Source organism: Falco biarmicus, chromosome 1 (genome assembly GCF_023638135.1).
Source record: "Falco biarmicus isolate bFalBia1 chromosome 1, bFalBia1.pri, whole genome shotgun sequence".
NCBI classification, from domain to species: domain Eukaryota; kingdom Metazoa; phylum Chordata; class Aves; order Falconiformes; family Falconidae; genus Falco; species Falco biarmicus.
Genome location: NC_079288.1, coordinates 76,630,592 through 76,650,986, shown reverse-complemented (window position 1 = coordinate 76,650,986; position 20,395 = coordinate 76,630,592). Strand labels below are relative to the sequence as shown.

The window sequence follows — 20,395 nt, the reverse complement described above, 5'->3', positions numbered from 1 at the left end:
AACTCTTCTCTCAACGTTCAATAAATTTGTCTTAAGGTAGAAAGCCACATCAGCATGATAGAAGATTGTTTCTGTGCATTTGAACAGTGTGGTTCTGACTGGTAACTAGACTAAAGTAAGACAATGTTGATTGACAGAGGTTTTTCCATTTTTGTATCTCCAGGAAAGTTACAAGACATACATGAGTGCCCCTCATAACATGAGGGCTCAGAGAACAAACTGTAATAGCCAGATTTGTAAATCCTTGAGATACCAGATGATTTATTCAGGAATATTACAATAAATTGTCTCTGAAATTGTGGCGTGCTGCTTTGGGGATGGATCTCTTCAGTGTCCTCCCAGGAACAGAACTTTTGTTATTCTAAATTGCTCTAATTAGCTCTCTTCAGAGCCCTGTGGCTATAGCTATTAGATTTCCAACACAGCAACAACATTCTCCAGGCAACAAGACGGTTACAAAATGTATCTTTCAAACTAGTTAGCAAAAAGCTATGGGAACTCAAAGAATACCCTATAATCAGAGCAAGATGTATGATTCTGCATTTTCAACCTAAGGAGAAACGAGGCAGAAAGAAGGTAGTACACATTCTCTTTTGGGAGAGATTTCTTAAAATGTCTGCATTAAAAATTATAAATTCTGAATGTACAAATTAACCATCTTGGTACTGCTTTCATTAATAGAAAGTAAGGTTATTGTCCCCCCACCATCCCAACATGCATTTCAGGATTTAAAGTTTCTGGATTCGAATAATGATTTAATCTCTACTGTCCTCTGTCTGAAATGGATCCAGGGTGTAGCTGATCCTCAGTCTCAATAATCCTTATAAAGGAATATTTTTTTATTATTATTTTATAAACAAGGATCAGTCCCTTAATTTTACACTAGATATCTTTCCACAATGGACTATGGAATACTATGGTTAAGTGGTCTTATCTGCAATCTTTTCTAAAGGGCACAGGTATGAATAACAAGTTTGTCTTTACTGCTATATTGTTCAGTAACAGCCTTACAGCTAAATTAACATTTTTAAATGTGATTACGTATTTCCTGGTAACTGGCCTGAAAGGTCACTGCTAGAATATTTACAAAGATATTTGGGGGTTATTTTTTTTTTCCACTTGCTCTCACCACAGCTCAGTGTTTGGTTCTGATTAGGATGACATATAACACATCTGATCAGAGAAGACATGATACCCTTTTGCTCTTATCCTCAAAACATTAATAATACAGTTCAAATTTGAAACACAAATGTAATGGCATGCTGTTTGCTGGTTGAATATCAATAGACTATATCTTAGCATTAGGAGACCGAAGTAGTTGGTTTTGGCTTTTTTTTCAGAGAAACAGAAATGCCTTAATTTTTCATTTAACTTCTCAAGCACAAATTGTGCATTTATGGCATTTTGTATCTCAAAGGATTACAAGTCTCTACTACAAGTGCAATATTATTAATAATAAAGAGACTTATCATTCAGTTGACATTTTTAATTTTCAAATTATAACAAAAATTCCCTTGTGCTCTCTAAACAACTTTCTTGTAATGTACTGAAAGATTACTACCCTTAATCTGTAGTTGTGGAAATGAGGTTAAATAGCTGCACAAGACCACAAAGTGAATCACTAGAGGAACTGGGAATTATATCTAAATTACCTGATTCTATCACTAGTTCACAGAAATTAAAGTAACTTGTAACCACATCAAGTTGAAAAGTGACAGCTGGTTAACGTTTTAGAAATCAAGGTAAGCATTACTTATCATCAAATCATATTCAAACCTGGTATTTATGTGAGGAGCAAAAAACCACTTGGTATTGAGAGGACTGCTCCAGAACAAAACTGTTCTTGTTACTGAACGTCTGTGACTGCCAACCAGGTCAGGCAACAGATGCTGAATACTCATTAGTTGAGTTTAAAAAAAAACAAGCAACAACCCACTAGGTGGCACTACAATTAAACCAAAACGGACTGAAATCGTGCAAGTCAGAACAAAGCATGAAAAAGCCTTTTTTTTTTTTTTTTGGTCACAGCTAGACAGTACTAAAAGCCAATATCAGTCATGATGAAACAAGCTCCACACACACTTGCATGCTCTTCTTTTGTGCTGCATATGCTATTTACTCTTGACCCATCAGTATCTGTGCTAGCTGCGGGTTTTTCTGGACAGCTGTTCAAGTTGAGAAAATCACAACAAAATTCATTTTGACTGTGAAGTATCTTGAAAATTTGCTTGCTAAAGGGCTATGAATTGTCATTTGGGGTAAACTGATCCTAATAGAAGACAGAACTTGTTTCAGAAATCTCAAGCACAAATGTTTTTTAATAAATGATTAATGAGACATGCTGGCAATGGGCTTTTCTAAACCTTTTGTTACCAATTCTGTGATTTTGCGATCAGTCATTAATCAAGCACAACTTCCAAAGATGGCAGGCAGAAGAGAATGAAGAAAGGCTGAAATAGGAAGCTACATACTGAGTGTCAGAGAAAAACAACTGAAAAGAAAGATGAGACAGGTAGACTGCTTGTCTAGGTTTTGTAAGGAACCAATAATCTTTCCAGCAAACATTTTAAAAACAATGGACCCAAACATCCACATACCTTCTCAGTCTCATTTCTTTGTGACTTTCTGTGGCTATCACCCTTAATAGCTGTTTCTATTTTTCTCCTTGTTCTCTCTGATCCTTCCTCAGCATTATCAGCATCTTCAACAGATTGCCTCAACTACTTCTTTCAGTATTTCTGATGACAAAGGTTGGAATTTGTGGCTTATCTACCTTCCAGAAAGCAGATACTGCCAACACTACAGCCACGCTGTGTATGGACAGCACATGGCATAGACCCTTTTGCTTTGCTGTGTTCTGCACAGGCAAGCTGTTGGACTGTACTATCGTCACATGACAAAACAGCGATCACCAAAACATAAAAACCACAGACTGCAAAAACATGTGGTTCTTTTCTTAGAGCTCTTGTCTGTTGTTACCAAAGAGTGTTTCTTGGTATGCTTTAGCTCTTCCAAATCTCACAGGAAGAGAAATCCACGCCCATGTAACTGTAAGAGACAGCAAGAATCCTTGGGATCTAACAGTTGTCACAGTATGAGGCCACCAACCTTGTTACACCATTTATCCTGCTTTCTGCAGAGGCCATGAAGCAGTAAGTCATAAGACAGCAAACCTGCCAAATAAGAGTGCACTCTGACAAAGTTTGATCGAACTTAGCAAGATCCTAACTTCTGCAGGATTCTCATGTGGCAAGCCAGAAAGGTCTTCTGAAGCTTCTTTTTCAGTAATACTTTAATGATGCACTTGAATATAACATTTTCTGAATTTGGATTATGGAATCTGCATCTTATCTATCCTTCAGATTTTGTTTGGAAAGTGTACAAATGCATGCAAAAACCAGGTCGACAGCTGGTGTTCAGGCATCTGTGAATAATCTAGCACTCACTGTATGATAAATGCATGACCTTGGAGGCATTCTTTTTTCCTTTTTAACAAGATTATGACAAACTAATTGACAACACTGCCAAAGAAGTCATCCCAGTATCACCAAGCAGGGTTTCCACAACCCCCAGTTATGACACTTGCACAAACAGGTTGCACATGCAGGTGGCCAAATTTGGAGGCAGTGAATTAGCAACATTATCCCTTTTAATGAAAGCTCAACATTTTAGATCACAAGCACATATACAGTTGTAGGGAGCGTGTATAGACAGGTGATGAAAATCTTGGTGCACCGAGGCTTGCAGACAAAACTATTGATGGATGCTACGATGTATTTCTGACAGTGGTCAGTAGTAACCGGGTTATTCAGCAGTTAGAAACACAACGAGCTGCGATTTTCAAACTTTTTCAGTCACAATAGAGATGTGGATGGATTATTTGCCTGGACGACCGGCAGCCACCAAACTGCCTCCAAGTTGCACTGACACGTTCTGACAGGAAAATACTGGCACCTGCCCTCAGCCAGTGCCCTGCTAACTCCTGCAGGCTCTACGTCCCCGACATTATGCTTTAACACCCTGCGGAGAGGCGGCAACCACCCGGCCGGACCCACGCTCAAGACGATGGCGACCCGTCCCCAACCTCCTCCACACGACAAAATGGCGCCGGCCCCGTCCGCCCGCCCGCCGCGCCTGCGGCCACGCCCCCCCCCCCGCGTGTCACTTTCCGGCACGAGGCGGGGCGTGGAGAGCGCCCCCCAGCGGGGCTCCCCGCAGCGCCCCGGAAGAGCTACTGTCCCCACCTCCCGCCGCGCCTGCTCGGCCCGAGCGTGCATCCGCGCCGCGGCTTGGTTCTGGGCCGCGTCACTCTCAGCCTGCCCGCTCGCTGATTGGCGGCGGCCTCTCGGTGGCGCGGCGGGGCGGGTTGAGGCGGTGGGTGGGCAGGAGGGCGCTATGGCGGCGGCGGTGGCCCAGTGCGTGCGAGGTGCGCTGCGCCCGCGGTACCCGCTGTTGGGCTTCTCCCTGAGGTGAGGGACGCGCCGCGCCCCCTGGCCTGCGTCGGGCACGTCGGGATGGGTGGGCGTCCGGGGCCGCCTCGCCATCGCCCGGCCGGGCCGGGAGGAGAGCAGAGCGCAGCGCGCTGGGAGCTTCAGCCCCCGCGCCCCGGCCCTCCGGCTCTGCGCCGGGGAGCGCAGTGCTACGGCCGGGACGCGCAGGTGCCGGCCCCCGCCGCCCTTTGCTGGCTTCCCTTACCCCCTCCCGGGAGAGCGGCCCCTCCGGGCATCGCGGGGCCCTCCTGGCCCCGTCTGGAGCCCGAGAGCCTGCAGGCCCGACGTCTTGCTGTGGCATGCAGGGACCTGCGGCCTGTTGTCATTGCGGCACTGATCCACCCGCCTCTTCCGTGAAGCCGTTTACTTGGGTAGCTTAGCTAGTTCAGCCTAAGAAATGTTAGGAAGGGATAGATAGGCCTTTTCGTGGAGGCTGGCCCGTTCTTGATATTTTTGTGATAGAGCAGTGGCACTGAAAGTGCTTTTCTGTTGTTCCCTAGCAATCGGCAGCAACCCGCTGTTCTCGGTGGTGTGTTTGTTGCAGGTGATTGCATCACATAAACTGGATTTGTTTCCTGAGTATTGGGCTGAAAACGAGCTCATATTCCCCTTAAAAGTGCTGCAGCTTTATAAACTGAACATAATGGACACTTGCACTGAATATAACGGACGCTGTTGCCCAGCGGTTGTTGTTACCTCACAGCAAAGTTATTTTCTCTAACAGTGTAGACGGTCTAAGTTCAGTTACTTCTGATGCAAGGTTCTGCAAACAGTTTTCACAGACTTAGAATTGTTGTATTAATTTTTGGTTTAATGTGAGAATTTTGTAGATATTGACGTGTCAGAATGCTAATATCTAATGCTTATATCTTACAAAGTAAGCAACTCAGTAATATTGTCCACGTTTTTGTCTCAGGACTTCTCCACGACTGCTTTGTGTAGCAACACAACAGAAAAATACAGGTCAGAACTTGGAAGAGGACCAGAGTCAGAGCCAAAATGAGCAGAAGGTTGAACCCAGCTCTGCTGAAAAAATGTTAACTGAAGAAAAGGCCAAACTAGAACAACAACTGAAAGAAGTTACTGTAAGTGTCTCTTTGTTATCAGGTTGCATGCCTTACAAACTGTAAACTAAGAGTATTCAGTATGAGTTTTCAGTGCACAATCTGGATACAGTTGTGTGATTTCTTTAAACTTAAGAGTAGATGTACTGCAAGACCTGAGATGAATGTCTGGTCCAAAATTAAAATTTTGGATAGTTTCTTTCCAATTTTTGGATGGAATTGGACCTTCTCTAGCTGGAAAATTTGTTACTGAGTGTGGCTGACTTCAGTTAGGTTTTGCTCAGTGGAGAGATAATTTGAGAGGTAACTTTTTGAAGCTCATGCAAGGGTTTGAGTGTGTCTTCCATGTGTGTATTTGCATATGCCAAGAGCAGGCTTTCTGAAAACAAGTGCTGACTTTTCAAAGGTGGAGGTTAATGATTCTTTGCTTTTATGTAGTAGTGTACTTGTTACATATTATTTAGGAAGTGAAAGTTTCAAACCTTCTTTGTTGGAAAGCCCTTCAAACACACAGCTCAGGCATCACGTTCCCTCTGTTGCCCTAATGTATTTTGGATTCTCTCCCATGCAAATGCAGCAGAGGGTGAAGGATGCCCTTTAAGGTGCGAGGCATGGATTAAATAAAGGTGTTGCTTTTCTGGATGAGTGCTTTATATAAAATGTCACTGTTGACCATTTGAGACTTTGACAGGTAGCTCAGAACCTTCTATAGAAACGGCACCTATGGATCATAAGAGGATTTAATTTCATTTCTGTTGCCCTTCCCAAAGCACTGAAGGACAAAGCTGAGATGCCATTTAACATCCCAGCTGACAGCACTTGCTGCTGGCTACCTAATGTGGCTCTTCAGTCAACTTGTTGACTATTTTTATTCTGTTTTGAGATTATTCGTTAGCATGTGAAGGTCAAGCATATTCAGAGTGGAAGTCCAACATGGAGTTCTGGCTTAGGTGGTGAAGCACTCAACTTGAAGTGCCTAAGTTTATTGAATTTCATTCTTAGTACATCTCCTGCTAGATGGCCGTATTGCTAGGAATAGACCAAAACTTAACCTGATCAACAGATGAGTTAGACTTCATAGTTTGTAAAGTTTGAAAAAAGTGGAGGATGGTCTGTGGTATGTATGGAGAGGGAAGAGATGGTTTGAAAGACGTGGCTGACTTGAATCTCTTTTGCCATAGTGTCAAAATACCTTATGACTAAGGAAGGCTTTCTGTGAACACACATCAGAAAGAGCAGAAGTCTTTGGTTTGTAAAACTTGAGTAGAGTTAAAAATTTATTCCAGCTGAACTGTTGACAAATACTGAGAGTCTGGAAACCCATCTTATTTCCTTTCCCTCACTTCTGTTTGCACTAAAGTGAAGCAAACATCTGCCTCTGTAGGAAGGATGCTGTGGTAATTGGCATGTTGTCTTCAGATTACTCTTTAGATGGTAGGTTTATGCTATGTAACTGTTTAAAATACTCTTTTATACTGAATATGCTGTTTTGAATTATTGTCAACTACCCAACCACTGGGAATTAAATCTCTTCTGTTACTGTTTTTTCTTCTTTAGGACAAGTACAAGCGTGCCTTGGCAGATGCAGAAAACGTGAGGCAAAGAAGCCAGAAACTGGTAGAAGAGGCAAAGTTATATGGTCAGTGAAGGCTCCTTTTGTGCGTATTCGTAAGACCCAGGAAATTCAAAGCTTGACAAGTTGTACTTGCCAGTGATTCTGACTGCTTGGTTAAAAATTATATGTGAGGCATAGAGGTTTGAATGGTTCCACACTTGCATCAGGATTGTAATCATCTTGCTAAACAAGGGCAAGACTTAAAACTGCTAAAGTCAACAACTTGAAATGGTCTTTTAAATTTGGTATGTGATTTCCTATGTGTGCTGCACTAGTAGGTTTTCCAGTAAGGATTGCAGCCTGAAGGTCTCAGAACTGACTGCAAAAAACTGAACCAAGAGCATGCAATACTAGCTTTCCTTCTGGTTTGGTTTTGTCTTGGCGTTTGTTTTGCGTTTGGTTCTTCTTTGCTTGAGTTTTTTCTTTTTTATTTAGCCTTTTATATTTGAGTAACTTTTCTGTTCTGTTGAAGCATTCAAATAGAAGTAATACCTTAAGATGGGTGGATTCTTTTCAGTGGTAGGATTATATAATATAATACAAAAATATAATCACTGGCTATGAGGAGTGCTAGAAACATCTTTCTTGAAGAGCCAGGCCACTGACATCTGATTGAGCTTTTTGACAGTTCAAACATCTGTAAAACAGAAATTGTATGCAAATACAGAACGGTGCTGTATCATCTTGGTGTTTAACTGTCACTGTCTTGAAAAATGAGTTGGTCTTTTTTGCCACACACTATACACAGCTGTACAGTTTAATTCTGAGTACAGAAGTTTTAATTTCTGAATACAGGGCCTTCAGTTAACGTGTACTGTAAGAAAAAGCATTTCTTAGTTACATAATCATGTACCATTTTCATGGATGTTTGAATGCTTCATCCTGAAGTTGATTTTTCGTAAGTATCATTTCACTGATGTGCTATTTAGTGCAGAAGGACTCTTGAGTTGTGTCTGAGCTCAGAAATGATACAACAGAAATAAATATTAAAATAAAATTTCTTGTGAAAACTAAGTTACACATAATCTTCATGATTGTAAGTTTTATCGTTTGTGTATGACTGCTTTTTCTGTTGGAGGAAGAGAAGATAATTTCTGAGACTTGCATAAATTCACAGAGATGCAGTCACAGACATCTGCAGAGACAAATTATGCAAAAAACCCCTCACCAACCCCAAACCAAAACAAATCACCTCCTGAAGAGTTTGGTTATTTGGTTTGATCCAGATCACTAAACAATTGGTTAATCTATGTTTGGGACACTTTGGCCTTAACCACAGTTTTAATTCAAAACCTCAATTAATTTGCTCATATTTTTAGAACTACTTGGACAGTATTAGTTACTGTTCTGTAAGAGCTTAAGTCTTTATGTAGTTGTGCAGTTGTTGAAGTGACGCTTTCCTAAGAAGTAGCTGATCCCTATAGATCCTGCAACATGCTTCTGTAGTTCAGGGTTTTTTGTTTGTTTAAATTGAAGACTTGTCCTCTGATAATGCTCATGCTGCTTTTTGGTAAGGAAAAAACCATCTGAAATGTGAGCTAGAATTAAAAAGCAGTCTGTGGCTAAAAAAGGAAAGAACAAGGCTACCAAAATGCAGTGCAGTTTGTCATTGGCTTACCTCTATAGAAGTGTGTTGTTCTACTGAATGGTTTTGTTTTTTCATGATTTCTAGAGATAGTTTTGTCTTAAGTGAGATTAGTCCAAGTTCTTTTAGTGTGAGCCAGAGAACCAGCTTCAGGACACGGACTATTGTTAAAGCATCGCTCAGTCTTTACAAGGCACAGCTTCTGACTCTATAAAAGTGGTTTGTAGTGGGAAGGAGAGATGTGAGTTCTTTTGATTCAGGGAAGAATCCCTGTTCATCTCTTGGACTCCTCATCAGTCTGACTTCATGCTTTTTTTTCCTGCAAATACTTTTGCACATCAAACTAAAGGGTAGGAATAGGACAACACAGTACTTTGAACTGTAGGTGAATCCCAGGATGAGAAAGACATGAGGAAACTACATTAAGGCAGCTGAAGATTTTGGTAACTTCGGTTAGAATTTTGGCTGTTAATGTCAAGTCATCAGCATAGCTCTAGCTCTTGTAAGTATTAAGTTGTAATACGTTTTTTCCATAGAACTAGAGGAGGTGGTGTGGATTTCAAGATACCTGTAATAGTTCTGTATCATCAAGTGAAATTGGGAAGGACATTTTACCCCAAATTTTTATAGTATCACATCTCTCGTAAAAAATTTAAAGAGTACAGATTATTGCTGTAGGGTTTGGGGTTGTGGGGATTTTGTTTTTTTGGGGGGGGGGGTTTATGCTTGTTCCCCTCAGTGGACTAATCCCATTCCCTTCTATTTTATTTCTTTTTAGGGATTCAGAGCTTCTGTAAGGACTTACTAGAAGTTGCAGACATTTTGGAGAAGGCAACAGAAAGTGTTCCAAAAGAAGAAATTAAGGATGAAAATCCTCACTTGAAGAGCTTATATGAAGGTCTTGTCATGACAGAAGTACAGATTCAAAAAGTGTTTAAAAAACACGGCCTGCTCAGACTGAATCCTGTCGGAGCCAAATTCGATCCCTACGAACATGAAGCACTGTTCCATGCTCCCATGGAAGGGAAGGAGCCTGGCACTATTGCATTAGTATCCAAGATTGGCTATAAGCTGCATGGGCGTACACTACGGCCTGCCTTGGTGGGTGTTGTGAAAGACGCTTAGCTGCTTAATTTGAGAATTTAAAATGCCATACAACTATTAAACAGCTGGATGGTTTTTCTCTTACACCATGCTTTCCTCATTCCTCTGCCCTCTCAGAGGTTTAAATGAATTGGTTGAGGTCTCCCAGTGAAAATGAAGCAGCCCATGAAACTCTCCTGCTTAGTGGCCTCCAACATCACTGTTCTGTAAGCTCTCTTCTTAAGTGTGAAATACAAGAGCCATTAAGCTCTGTGATGGTTTAGATTAGGTAACATTTTTTACAACTATTGCTACCGAAGGTGCATTAAATGGAACAGAATGAAAGACTCACAAGAATTTTGCAATCTCACGCTTATCACTGTGTGTAGACTGCAAATTCAAATGGTGGTTTACACACTTCCTTTTATTCTGTAGAATCTAACATGGCAGAAGTGGCTGAAATAGTACAAATAACCCATTTTCTGCAAGCATCCATCAGCTTTTAAACACTGACGTGATAAATGCCCTTTTTAGTCTATTAAAAAATAACTTCTCTCAACAACTGAAATTGAAACCTTTGTGAATTCTGACCTGTAAATAAAAGGAAATGTAGGCTAGACATACTTTGTCATTATTCAACCCTTTTTGTCTGTACTAATGTTGACTCAAGAAAACCATCTAATACTTGTATGGCATTGAAGTACCAATAGAATTTATCCTATCTCTGGATTTTTAATTTAATATTGTATAAATTGGTTTAATCAATTTTGATAGTCTTGTAACTTCCAAACTTTACAATCAGTTTGTTATGCAAACTGTAGTTACAACCCTGTTGAAAGTCAGAATACCCAAAGAAGCGAGCAGCTGAGAGTTTGGTATATACTGTCTTTTAGAATTACATAAATAATTGCATGTAAGTGGCTCAAACAAAAATGTGAACTTAGTTTCATTTTAATTTCTTGCATTTACTCAGCTTGGATCTTAGGTTGCAACAGAACTTCTCCCATGTGCAGCCCTTGCCGTATCTAACTCCACCTGCTGCTCCCAGTCCTGCAGAATCAGGCTAAAATACAATACGTGATTAACTGAGTGCTTTGTCCTATGTTTGTCTGGTCACATGGATAGCAGTGGTGGAACTTGGCAAATTACACCACCGACAAAGCATCTGTCCTCTTGTATCCTCAAAGCCCATACATTTAACACACAGGACAGAAATTTCAAACTTGGCATGTTACTAGGGCCTGATAAACAGTAAGTACTGCTGAATTTTTCACCCTTGTTTCTGGTTGTCTTGGATTAAGTTCTTACCTTAAGGTCAAGTATCGATTATTTTTCTTGGTTCAGATGCAGATTTTCAAACAGCTTACTGAACACCAGACCTACTCACGGTGAGAAGTGATGACTTGCTCTTTGAGACCTTTTTCCCAGTGCTGGTTTGCCTCATGGGAACCAGTTACCTAGGAACAACCTAAGTGCATACTGCTGTTCAAGGGTTTGTCATGTTTAAGGATTCATTCTTTCTTCTCAACTCAGAAAGAAAATCAATGCTTTGACTAGGCCAGGGAGGGAGAGTAATTTTTGGTGCATGTGAGAAGACAAATACAGTGTTAATTTTTCTAAACTAATCATGTACAGGGATCAAAATGCAAAGATTGAATGTAGAACTACAGCGGGGCAGGGGGTGCTAGTGGGGAAGAGGTTTCCATATACTTAAGTGAATTTGGAAGTAACTTCTTTCCATCTGGGTTAGAGCATGCTGTAGCTGTGTGAAGTAGGATTGAAGAAGTGCACTTTTTGATTTCTGGGCACGTTACGTTACAACACAGAGACATGGACATACTGGACAGAGTCCAGCAAAGAAGAGGGGACTCAGAGGGGTTGCGAGGCACTGGCACAGGTTGCCCAGAGCAGCTGTGGATGCCCCATCCCTGGCGATGTTCAAGGCCAGGCTGGATGGGGCTTGGAGCAACCTGGTCTAGCGGAAGGCGTCCCTGCCCGTGGCAGGGGGGTTGGAACTGGGTGATCTTGAAGGTGCCTGCCAACCCAAACCGTTCCATGACTGGAACCCATGCTCCACTGATATGCCATAAAGGGACTAGCGTCAATTTATCTACCTTCTAAGAACTGTCACATGTTATTCTACCCTCTTCCAACCCATCTGGCCTTAAAACTAAATCTAGTAATGACTTCATTCATATAGAAGTTTTTCCCATAGGGATTAAAACAAAGGGACAGCTTCCTCCCTAGCAGATTAAAGAATTTTTTAATGAGCTTCCCAGCACCTCACACAAACTGTCTTTTTTTCCACTAGGTAACTTCATTCAGGGTGTTTTTAACCCGTTACTGTTAAATCTTTAGCTCAAGACTCAAACTACTACCTTTAAAGCTGGTAACTATCTCATTTAAGTGGTTCCTTTTTGTTGGCCTGCCCTGTCAGAGAGGCTTTCAGCACCGAGAGCTTCATTCTTTACTGAGAGCACCTGTGTGTTCTGCCATACAACCGTAAGAAGCACTGAAGAAATCAAAGCGGGAGGTGGTTCTGAAACGTAAGCATAAGAGCAGCCAACAAAGCTACCACCACTACCTCTGCTTTAGTCGTTTCATGAAGACCATTCCTCTGCCTTCAGAGAAGGCATTCTTCATTCATTTTTGTTTCTTCATTTTTGTTTCTCTTCTTTAGCTAAAATGCATCTCCATGTGTTACTTCAAAGACTGGAGCCGCTTTCCTCATTACACAAGCTAGGTTGCCATTAAATCAATAATGGAAAGAAACTTTAATACAAGTTTATTTACCAATATACAATGCAAAAACCTAGTAAAATGATGTGTGCACAACATCAGTTAGGTTTTACATGGTTTCAGCACAGGCATTTGTGTGTCTGGCACAGCTACACCAGGACACTATTCAAATGAGTGCAACATTCCCTTTAAGGAAGAATCTGATGAGCTGAACATGCTCCCCAGGTACCTTCCTTCACAGTATTTAATGTGTCATCACTTAAGGGCAACTGGGGCACATGCAAAAACATTTTGCGAGAAGAGAGTAAACCAGAAGGCTAAAGAAGTCCATTACAGTTGCAAAGAAATTCGATGCAGCCGCTGCACAGGACAGTAACGGCAGAGTGCTTAGTTTGTGTGATTTGCAAGGCAGTTTATGGTCAAAGACTGGTGCAAACCTACTAACGCTGTTCTTAATGCTTGCTGGGACTGCAACAGAACATGGGGCAGGAGGGTTTGTATCCAGACTCTGTTAACAAACCCTTCTGCACTAGGTAGTACACAGAGAACGGAGATTAATGCTCCCTTGTTACCTAATGAGCAAATACTACTGGAAAACATCACTGGAACTGGACTGATTGAAGTAAACATACAGCATTAAAACAGACTTATTGCTGCCTCTTATCAGTAGCAGAAGATCAGTATTTTGAACAGCTTATGGAGTGTCACTTTTTCATAGGCGTACGTCAATGCTGTTAGGACAGATGCTATAATTAGCAATATCTTTAATTAGAAAAGTAAAGAGCGTTAAGCATATAAAACACCTTTTCATTAGCAACATGAAGGCTAAGTTATTTGTACAGTACAGGAAGCACTTCCAGATCAACACAAGATACATTTCCTATGTTTTTTATCAGCCCCTTCACTACAGAAGAGAAGCAGCACAGCTCTAGTAAGTTGCTGGATTAACATAACTGCATCTCAACTTAACAAACAAACAAAAAAACAGCAGCTCATAATGAAGGAATGCTTAGACTAAATCAGTTCCACATTAAAATACGAACAGCAGCATCCTCTAGTGCAAGTCACCTTTAAAATTAAAAGCATAGCTGACAATGAGACACTGCTTCTAGGGAAGCCCTTTCCAAGGGTCTAGTATTTGCTAAAGCAAACATTTACCACCTTGAATTTGCTTGCAAGTATAAAATAAATATTGATATCCATATTTCATACATTAAAAATACTTTATTTTACATTCATTTTGATGTTCAATAAGTTACGTCTAGCACCAAAGAAACATTTTGGAGGGACTGAGGAATTAAGAAACTACAAAGTGTAAATGCAGAATTCACTTCAACTTTTAAATGACTCACTGGTGCCTAGATGATTTTAAGTTATTGTTCAGATGGGCTTTAGACTATTGCTTCAGTTAGATGTGCCAAAATAGCATAGAAATATTAAAAAAAAAAATCACAGATTTGAGGGGGAAAAAAAACTCAACACAAAGAAACCCTAGTTCTTTTAAACTCCCAGCTACGTGCAGAGCTGAGGCTCCTGAACACTATCAGCAATGGTATGTTATGGCAGTTAGGTAACAAGTTACAGGAAGAACCAAATTGCATAACTAGAATACTAGAAAGAAAGGCCAAGCTTCCTTTCCACAGGAGGACAGAGAAAATAACCAAGGGTTTATACCTTATGAACTTGTGTGCTCTTTGTACGTGCAGACAGGGTGGAAGTGGGTCTTAAAGCTACTCAGCACATCGCAGTTAGTTCCACTGCTGCCAAGGAGAGACAGTTTTGTCTCAAGTATTCCACAACAAGCCACTTACAGGTAAGCCCAACAAAGTATTACATCCAAGAGGACATAGCCCTTACCTTTTCTGAAGGGGCATAACATCACAAGCTCAAAAGAAAAAGGCACTAGAGTTTTGGTTCTTTTCTTCCTCAGAAATGCTGGCTTTGTAATTGTACCCCTTTTATTCTAAACTCACTGCTAACACTATTTTGGTAATGCTGGATGTATGAACTAAAACCCAGTTCTGCTCAGTATACCTCTGCCAAGTTGCAGAATCAAATACTGTTTTAAGATGTTGTGGTATCCTCACTGACTACAGCCCAAAGCATCAAACCAAGATGACATTTTCAGTGCTTGCACTTGTTCTGAAGCCAGTCACGTTCCGTGTTTTGGCACACCTGCACTCCAGACCTGCCCAACTGGCCTCCGCTCACGGCTTCCTGCTCTGGACGCGACCAGCAGAGAGGCTTAGGCACAAGTAACACGGTGCCGTCTGCTACGTAGCAACCACCTTTTTTTTTTTTTTTTCCATTTGGCTGAATACCAGCTTGGGGAATTTAAGGATGAAGTGAGCATAACAATCCTTTTCCAGTCCTCCCTCAACATCTTCCCCTTAATCAGCAGATCTTACCAAAAGAGCACTGTGGATCTGGCATTTCTGTCACACGCTGCGTTACGTCGCCAGCTGCCACCCGTCTCAAGCAGCTGGTTCAGACAGCAGTCGTTAAAAGAGTTGTGACGAGTTACCTCTCAAGGTGCGCTGCTCTCACTGGAGCGGGCCGCATGCACCATTCTCCTATTATGTCAGGAATTCCAACTTCAGTGCGGTTAGCCTGGCCTGTGCCAAGGCACACACAGTCAGGACCCTGTAAGGGCTTGGTTTACGGCTCCATACTCCGGAAGCACACTAGCTGTGCACTTTGACCTAACGTGTATCACTTTGCATTTTTGTTTTTAAAAACCAATCTCTGATCACTCTGAGAATCTTGCTCCCTTTCCCTGTCCTTCCCAATCAAATTCATAGGAGGAAGCTACACCCCCTCAGCCCATACAGAGACTGGAGAAGGAGCAGGCTCCCCCCACAAAAGAGATTTTGCTGTGTGAGGCTTCCAACCGGCACACCACCACTGGCTGCCTACCTTCCCAAACCCCATTTCCCAAATCAGACACTTGATGGTAGTGCTGACCCCTCCTCCGGAGCAGCACCACAGCTGCCCTGTAGTATTGCGGCTTTGCTGCTAAGTAGTTACCAATGAAGCTCCAGTGCCCTCTGTTTCAGCAAAAACTCAAGTCGAAGCTAGACCCAAATCAGCCGGGTGCCAGGGTAGCTCTCCAAGAAGCCTCTCCACAGCACAAGTATCTGAAGGCATCTCACCTACCACATTTCTTGCCTTCCACTCCCTGCCATGGCTCATGCCTGCTGTATTCTCGACAGAAACTCTCACTCTGCTGTCCCAGCATCTTGGCTGTAGTTACTAAGGAGAATGCTCCCAAAGCTTAGCAATGGTCACAAAAATCCCCACTCACTCTGCTCCTGAGCTCAGGACTTTCGTAAGCTTCACTTTGCTGCCAGCATTACACCAAAAAAAACCACGAAACAAAGGGAGGAGAAAGTTTCATTTGCTGGAAACTATCTCCCACCTTCAAAGAAAAGCAAGGATTACACTGATATTTATCCAACAGTAAGGAGTAAAGTAACTACTCCAGGACTACTGGATTCGAGTAAGTTCACATGAAAGAAAACTGCTCTAATAATGTACCAAAAGCAGTGAAATTCAATGTAGAAGTTTCACAATGAAGTACTTTCCATGATCCAAAGCAAAAATCTATTTGAACCATGGATCACTAACACTGTGGGGGTTTACGTATTTGCTTTTTGTTGTTGTTTAGGTGACATAATTTCTGTATCTTTGGGGAGGGAAGGAAAAAATAACTGAGTCCTTGAGGCTGTAATGGGCCTCTGCTGCGTTTTTTCAGATCAGCCGAGTTTCATGAAGCATCCCTGGATATCCAACCACTTTCTGTTAGAAAATTTAAAATCCTTTTCTTCAGTACCTTATCTAAGTAACTGGGAAGGCGACTCTTTGAAGGAATTCCTTGTCTTTTTTGGAGATGGTCTTTAATGATTATAGTTTTTACAGTCACATAACGTGCAGGAGTCAAATTTAGAGAGCTGCAGAGCACCTTTTCCCTGTCCGATAAGAGTTCAAAGCCAGGCAGGTTTTCAATGGCAGCGAATTCACCTTCTTTACCATCTTCCTTCCCTCTCTTAGAACTAGCTATGTTTTTATTCTCCTTCCTCTTTTCCCGTTTATGCCTGGCTGCCTCGTATTCTGCCGACTCTTCCATTTTGGTGATTCCGTTTCGACGATACCGCTGCAGTTCCCGAATCTTTGCTCGAAGAATCCTCTCCTTGTGCATGTTCTCAAAGAAGTCTTCAAACTCCTTACAAGACATGAACTGGTACAGAGGCCTCAGTTTCAGCCTCAACTCCTTCTCTTCTTTCGTGATCTTTCGTTTGGGAGCTTTCTCCTTGTCCTTTTTATCCTTCCCCAGAAAGGCTGGCACCAAGTTATAGTCTCGTGCAATGTTCTTCCGCCGTTGCCTCTCCTTGAGCTTCCTTACATACATGTCTACGTGAGCTCTTTTTAACTCTATTTCCACATCATCATCATCATAGTTCACGGAAAGGCCACTGATCAGAGTCTCCGCATCCTGATCGTATTCGATCTCATAGTCATCCCGAAGCGGCATGTATCCCAACTGCTGCTGTTCAGCTACTGATATGTCCAGCGGCGGGAGCGGTGTGGTCAAGCTAGGAGAAAGCGGGCCACCACTGGGACACGTGTGATCCGTGACTCTGTTTGGAATAGTGTCCGGGATGCAGGCTTTTCCCAGGTTGCCATGGATATACATGCTCACATAGTGTTCCATCACCTCCTGAGGAGTTCGGGATGCTCCCACGTGAGCAGCCATGTCCTCCTAAATGAAAACAAGGAGGAGCGATAAAATGATTCCCATTACATCTCCAGCGTAACGTGCACTCAGGTAAGAGCATGGCAGCTTCTTCCCTGCTCCTTCAAAAGCTGACTCGCAACACCTAAACTTCTCTAGACATACTGAAATTAGCCACATTTCCATCAGATCTGCATTTTTAGGTACAGGTTAAGTATTTACGAGTGCATAGGGGCATGCAAGCCGTTTACAGAAACGCCAGTAAGGCAAGCTGCATCAGATCCTCTGGGCACAGGACACTGGATCCACACAGCAATTCCTCAGCATCTGTTGTTCTCTCAGTCAGCTGAGCATCACCAAGAAGGTTTCTAAGTCCCAAGCCAGCACCAAGACAACTATGCTGTTTGGATTTTGCTCATTTGTACTGCATTGTTGAAGTCCTTTTAGAGCAACGCAGAAATAAAGATAGTATTTACTCTTTTTCTAGTTATTAAAGAACTAAAACCAGGCCACCACGACCACAAACTTTGAGATTTTGAAAGCCTTTGCGTTCAATGAAACAAAACACAATGAACCAACAGTTACAGAACCAAACAGCGATGCTTCTCACCGCTGCTTTTTGAAAGCGAGCCTGACTGTACGCGGGCACGGAGGGCAAGTGGCCGGTTCCCTGGGACCTACCGACGGGCCAGGCCGAACGCTGAGGGTGTGGGATGTGCGCCGTGCGCAGGCGGGGGGAAGGTGCCGGCCGGGGCCGCGGCCAGCAGCAGCCCCCGGCAGCCCGCAGCGCTGTCACGGAGGAGCAGCTCTGCCCGGCAGCTCCCGCGGGGCCCCCCGAGGCTGCTGCCTGCGCGGGACGGGGACACGGGGACACAGCGCCGGGGCCGCCGGCCAGCCCCGCGCACGACCCCCGCCGCTGCCAGCCCCGCGGGCTCCCCTCAGCCCAGGCCGGCACCGGCCCCCTCGTCCCGAGCAGCGGCCGCCGCAGGAGGCCAGGGCCGGCGCTGCCCCGCCGGGGGCTGCCCGTGGCTGTCGGGGGGGACGCGGCCCCCGCCGCCCGCCGCCCGCCCCGCGGCCCTTACCCAGTTGCCGAAGCCGAACTGCTCGATGGCGTCCAGCAGCAGCTGCTCCTCCCGGCTGCTCCAGCCGCCCTCGGCCTCGGCGCCCCAGAGGGTGAAGCGGCCGCCGTCGACGAGCTGGTAGCCGTGCCATCGGCGGTGCGGGCCGATCTCGGCGCCCGCCGAGAAGCAGTCGGGGCAGAGCTCGATGTCGGCGCACTCGGTGCAGCGGAACCGCAGAGAGCTCACCTCGGCCAGGCAGTACACGCAGTACTTCTTCCCCAGTTCCGCCATCTTACCCCGCCCGCCGACCGGCCGCGCGCACGCGCCGGCACGCCCCCGCGCCGGCATCGCCAATGGCAGCGCGCCCGGAGGGCGGAGCACCGCGGCGGATGACCAATGGGCGCGGAGGGCACGGCCCTCTCCGCGGGTTCCCGGCCAATGATGCCAAAGCGCCCGGGCGCGGGGGGGATTAAACGGGACGGGCTGCGAGAATTGGCCGACCGGGATCCGTCTTCCCTTGTCGCGGCCAATCGCGGAGGCGACCCCGAGCAACCCCGCCGCTGAGTGGCCAGTGCCGGGCCAGGGGGCGCGGCCGAGCCGGCGCCACGGGGAGAGGGGCGGGGCCGGGCCGGCCGGCGGAGCGGAGCCGAGTCCCGTTGCCCGGGCAACGGGGGAAGCGGGGAGCGGGGCGGCCGCGGAGGTGGAGGCGGCGGCGGGAGGGCCGGGGCTGGAGCCGTCCGCGGGGCCGGCGGGGCGGGGGGAGCTGAGCCCTGCCGTGCCAGGGGAGTCGCCGGGGGCTAGACGGGGCCGGGCAGCCTACGGAACCGGGGCCGGAGGAGCCGCCGGCGCCGAGGGAGGTGCCGGAGCTCTGAGAGTTGGAGGAGCAGGAGGAGCCGGGGCAGGAGAAGCCACCGGGGCCGGAGGAGCCCGAGCCCTGGGAGCTGGAGCAACAGGAGCCGCCGGGGCCCTGCGAGCTGGAGGAGCTGGAGCCGCCGGAGCCCTCGGAGGCGGCGGCCGCGCCAGCAGCGCCGGGGAGGAGGCGGCGAGCGGCGGGGACGGTGCCGCGGGCGAGGCGCATCCCGCCGCGGGGACTGACGAGGCGGCGGACGAGGCACCCGAGGAGGAGCGGCGGGAGCGGGCGGCGCTGCTGGAGCAGCTCGGCGGGCGAGCGGCAGCGGCCAGCACCCGCCTGCAGCTGCGGCTGTGCGAGCTGCGCCGGCAGGGCGAGGGGCGGCGGCGGGCCGAGCCGGGCGCGGGCGGGATGCGGCTGTGCGCCCAGCGCCTCTGCGGCTGCCGGGGCGGCGGGAGCCGGCGGCAAGGCAGGCGTGGGCCGAGGCCGAGTGGGCCGCCCTCCGGGCCCGCAAGGCGCCGGCGGCCGGCGCGCACCCAGGCCGGGGAGCGGGACGAGCAGCCGCCGCGGCCACCTCCCGCCCGCCGCCCAGCCGCCGCGGGGAAGGCCGGCGCGTTCCGCCCCCGCACGGCCCGGCGACCGGCCTCCCTCCCTCTGCACCTGCACCTTTTCCCCCCTTGAAGCTTTGTTATGGTCGTGACTTACTGTAAAGGGAAGCGCTTCTGCCCTGGCAAAGCAAGGATTAAAGGAATGGAGTGATCCTTTTATTTCTGCTCCTCTAGGCCCGTGTGGAAAACATCAAGCTGAAGCGTGAAAGCCAAAATCTTGAAGCCAGCTTGAAAGCTGAGGGAGAACAGGCAGAGCGTCCACAGTCCAAGGCCATCAAGCACATGGAGAATGAGAAGCACAGAGAAAAAGAGTGCCTCCCTCAAAGATGAAATCTTAAGGCTCAAAAACAGGCTAGCGAGCAGAGTACGCGTTCTCAGCCAGGTCAGGGAAAAACTACAGTTTGTGGAAGCTGGAAACCAAGACAGAAAGGCTGAACTGAGACACCTTAAGACTGTCTTAAGACAGACATGCTGACCAAAGCAAAACAGGCTAGAGACAGACTGCAGAGAAGAAACTGGAAATTGCAGCAGAAACACTTCTGAGCGGGTCGCTCAGAAGTGAGATACT

General features: G+C 45.7%; 2 protein-coding genes across 2 annotated transcripts; one reads left to right on the top strand and one right to left on the bottom strand.

Annotated features, from left to right (window-relative positions):
- The first annotated feature begins 4,325 nt into the window (after positions 1–4,325).
- On the top strand, positions 4,326–10,926 carry GRPEL1 (GrpE like 1, mitochondrial). The gene is made up of 4 exons (XM_056344325.1): positions 4,326–4,469; positions 5,407–5,575; positions 7,112–7,193; positions 9,533–10,926. The coding sequence occupies exons 1-4, from the start codon at positions 4,396–4,398 to the stop codon at positions 9,877–9,879; spliced, it is 672 nt and encodes a 223-aa protein (XP_056200300.1). The 5' UTR covers positions 4,326–4,395; the 3' UTR covers positions 9,880–10,926.
- Positions 10,927–12,605: 1,679 nt separating this feature from the next.
- On the bottom strand, positions 12,606–18,698 carry TADA2B (transcriptional adaptor 2B). The gene is made up of 2 exons (XM_056344311.1): positions 18,391–18,698; positions 12,606–17,335 (listed from the first exon to the last, which is right to left on the bottom strand). Exons 1-2 carry the CDS (start codon positions 18,658–18,660, stop codon positions 16,343–16,345), a joined length of 1,263 nt encoding a protein of 420 aa, XP_056200286.1. The 5' UTR covers positions 18,661–18,698; the 3' UTR covers positions 12,606–16,342.
- Positions 18,699–20,395: the final 1,697 nt, after the last annotated feature.

Bases quoted from the DNA above. Each gene is read 5' to 3' on its own strand.
- GRPEL1 (XM_056344325.1), top strand. From the start codon at position 4,396: ATGGCGGCGGCGGTGGCCCAGTGCGTGCGAGGTGCGCTGCGCCCGCGG. The intron at 4,470-5,406 runs GTGAGGGACGCG...TTTTTGTCTCAG, and splicing joins CTGTTGGGCTTCTCCCTGAG to GACTTCTCCACGACTGCTTT. The intron at 5,576-7,111 runs GTAAGTGTCTCT...TTTCTTCTTTAG, and splicing joins AACAACTGAAAGAAGTTACT to GACAAGTACAAGCGTGCCTT.
- TADA2B (XM_056344311.1), bottom strand. From the start codon at position 18,660: ATGGCGGAACTGGGGAAGAAGTACTGCGTGTACTGCCTGGCCGAGGTG. The intron at 17,336-18,390 runs GTAAGGGCCGCG...GTTTTCATTTAG, and splicing joins AGTTCGGCTTCGGCAACTGG to GAGGACATGGCTGCTCACGT.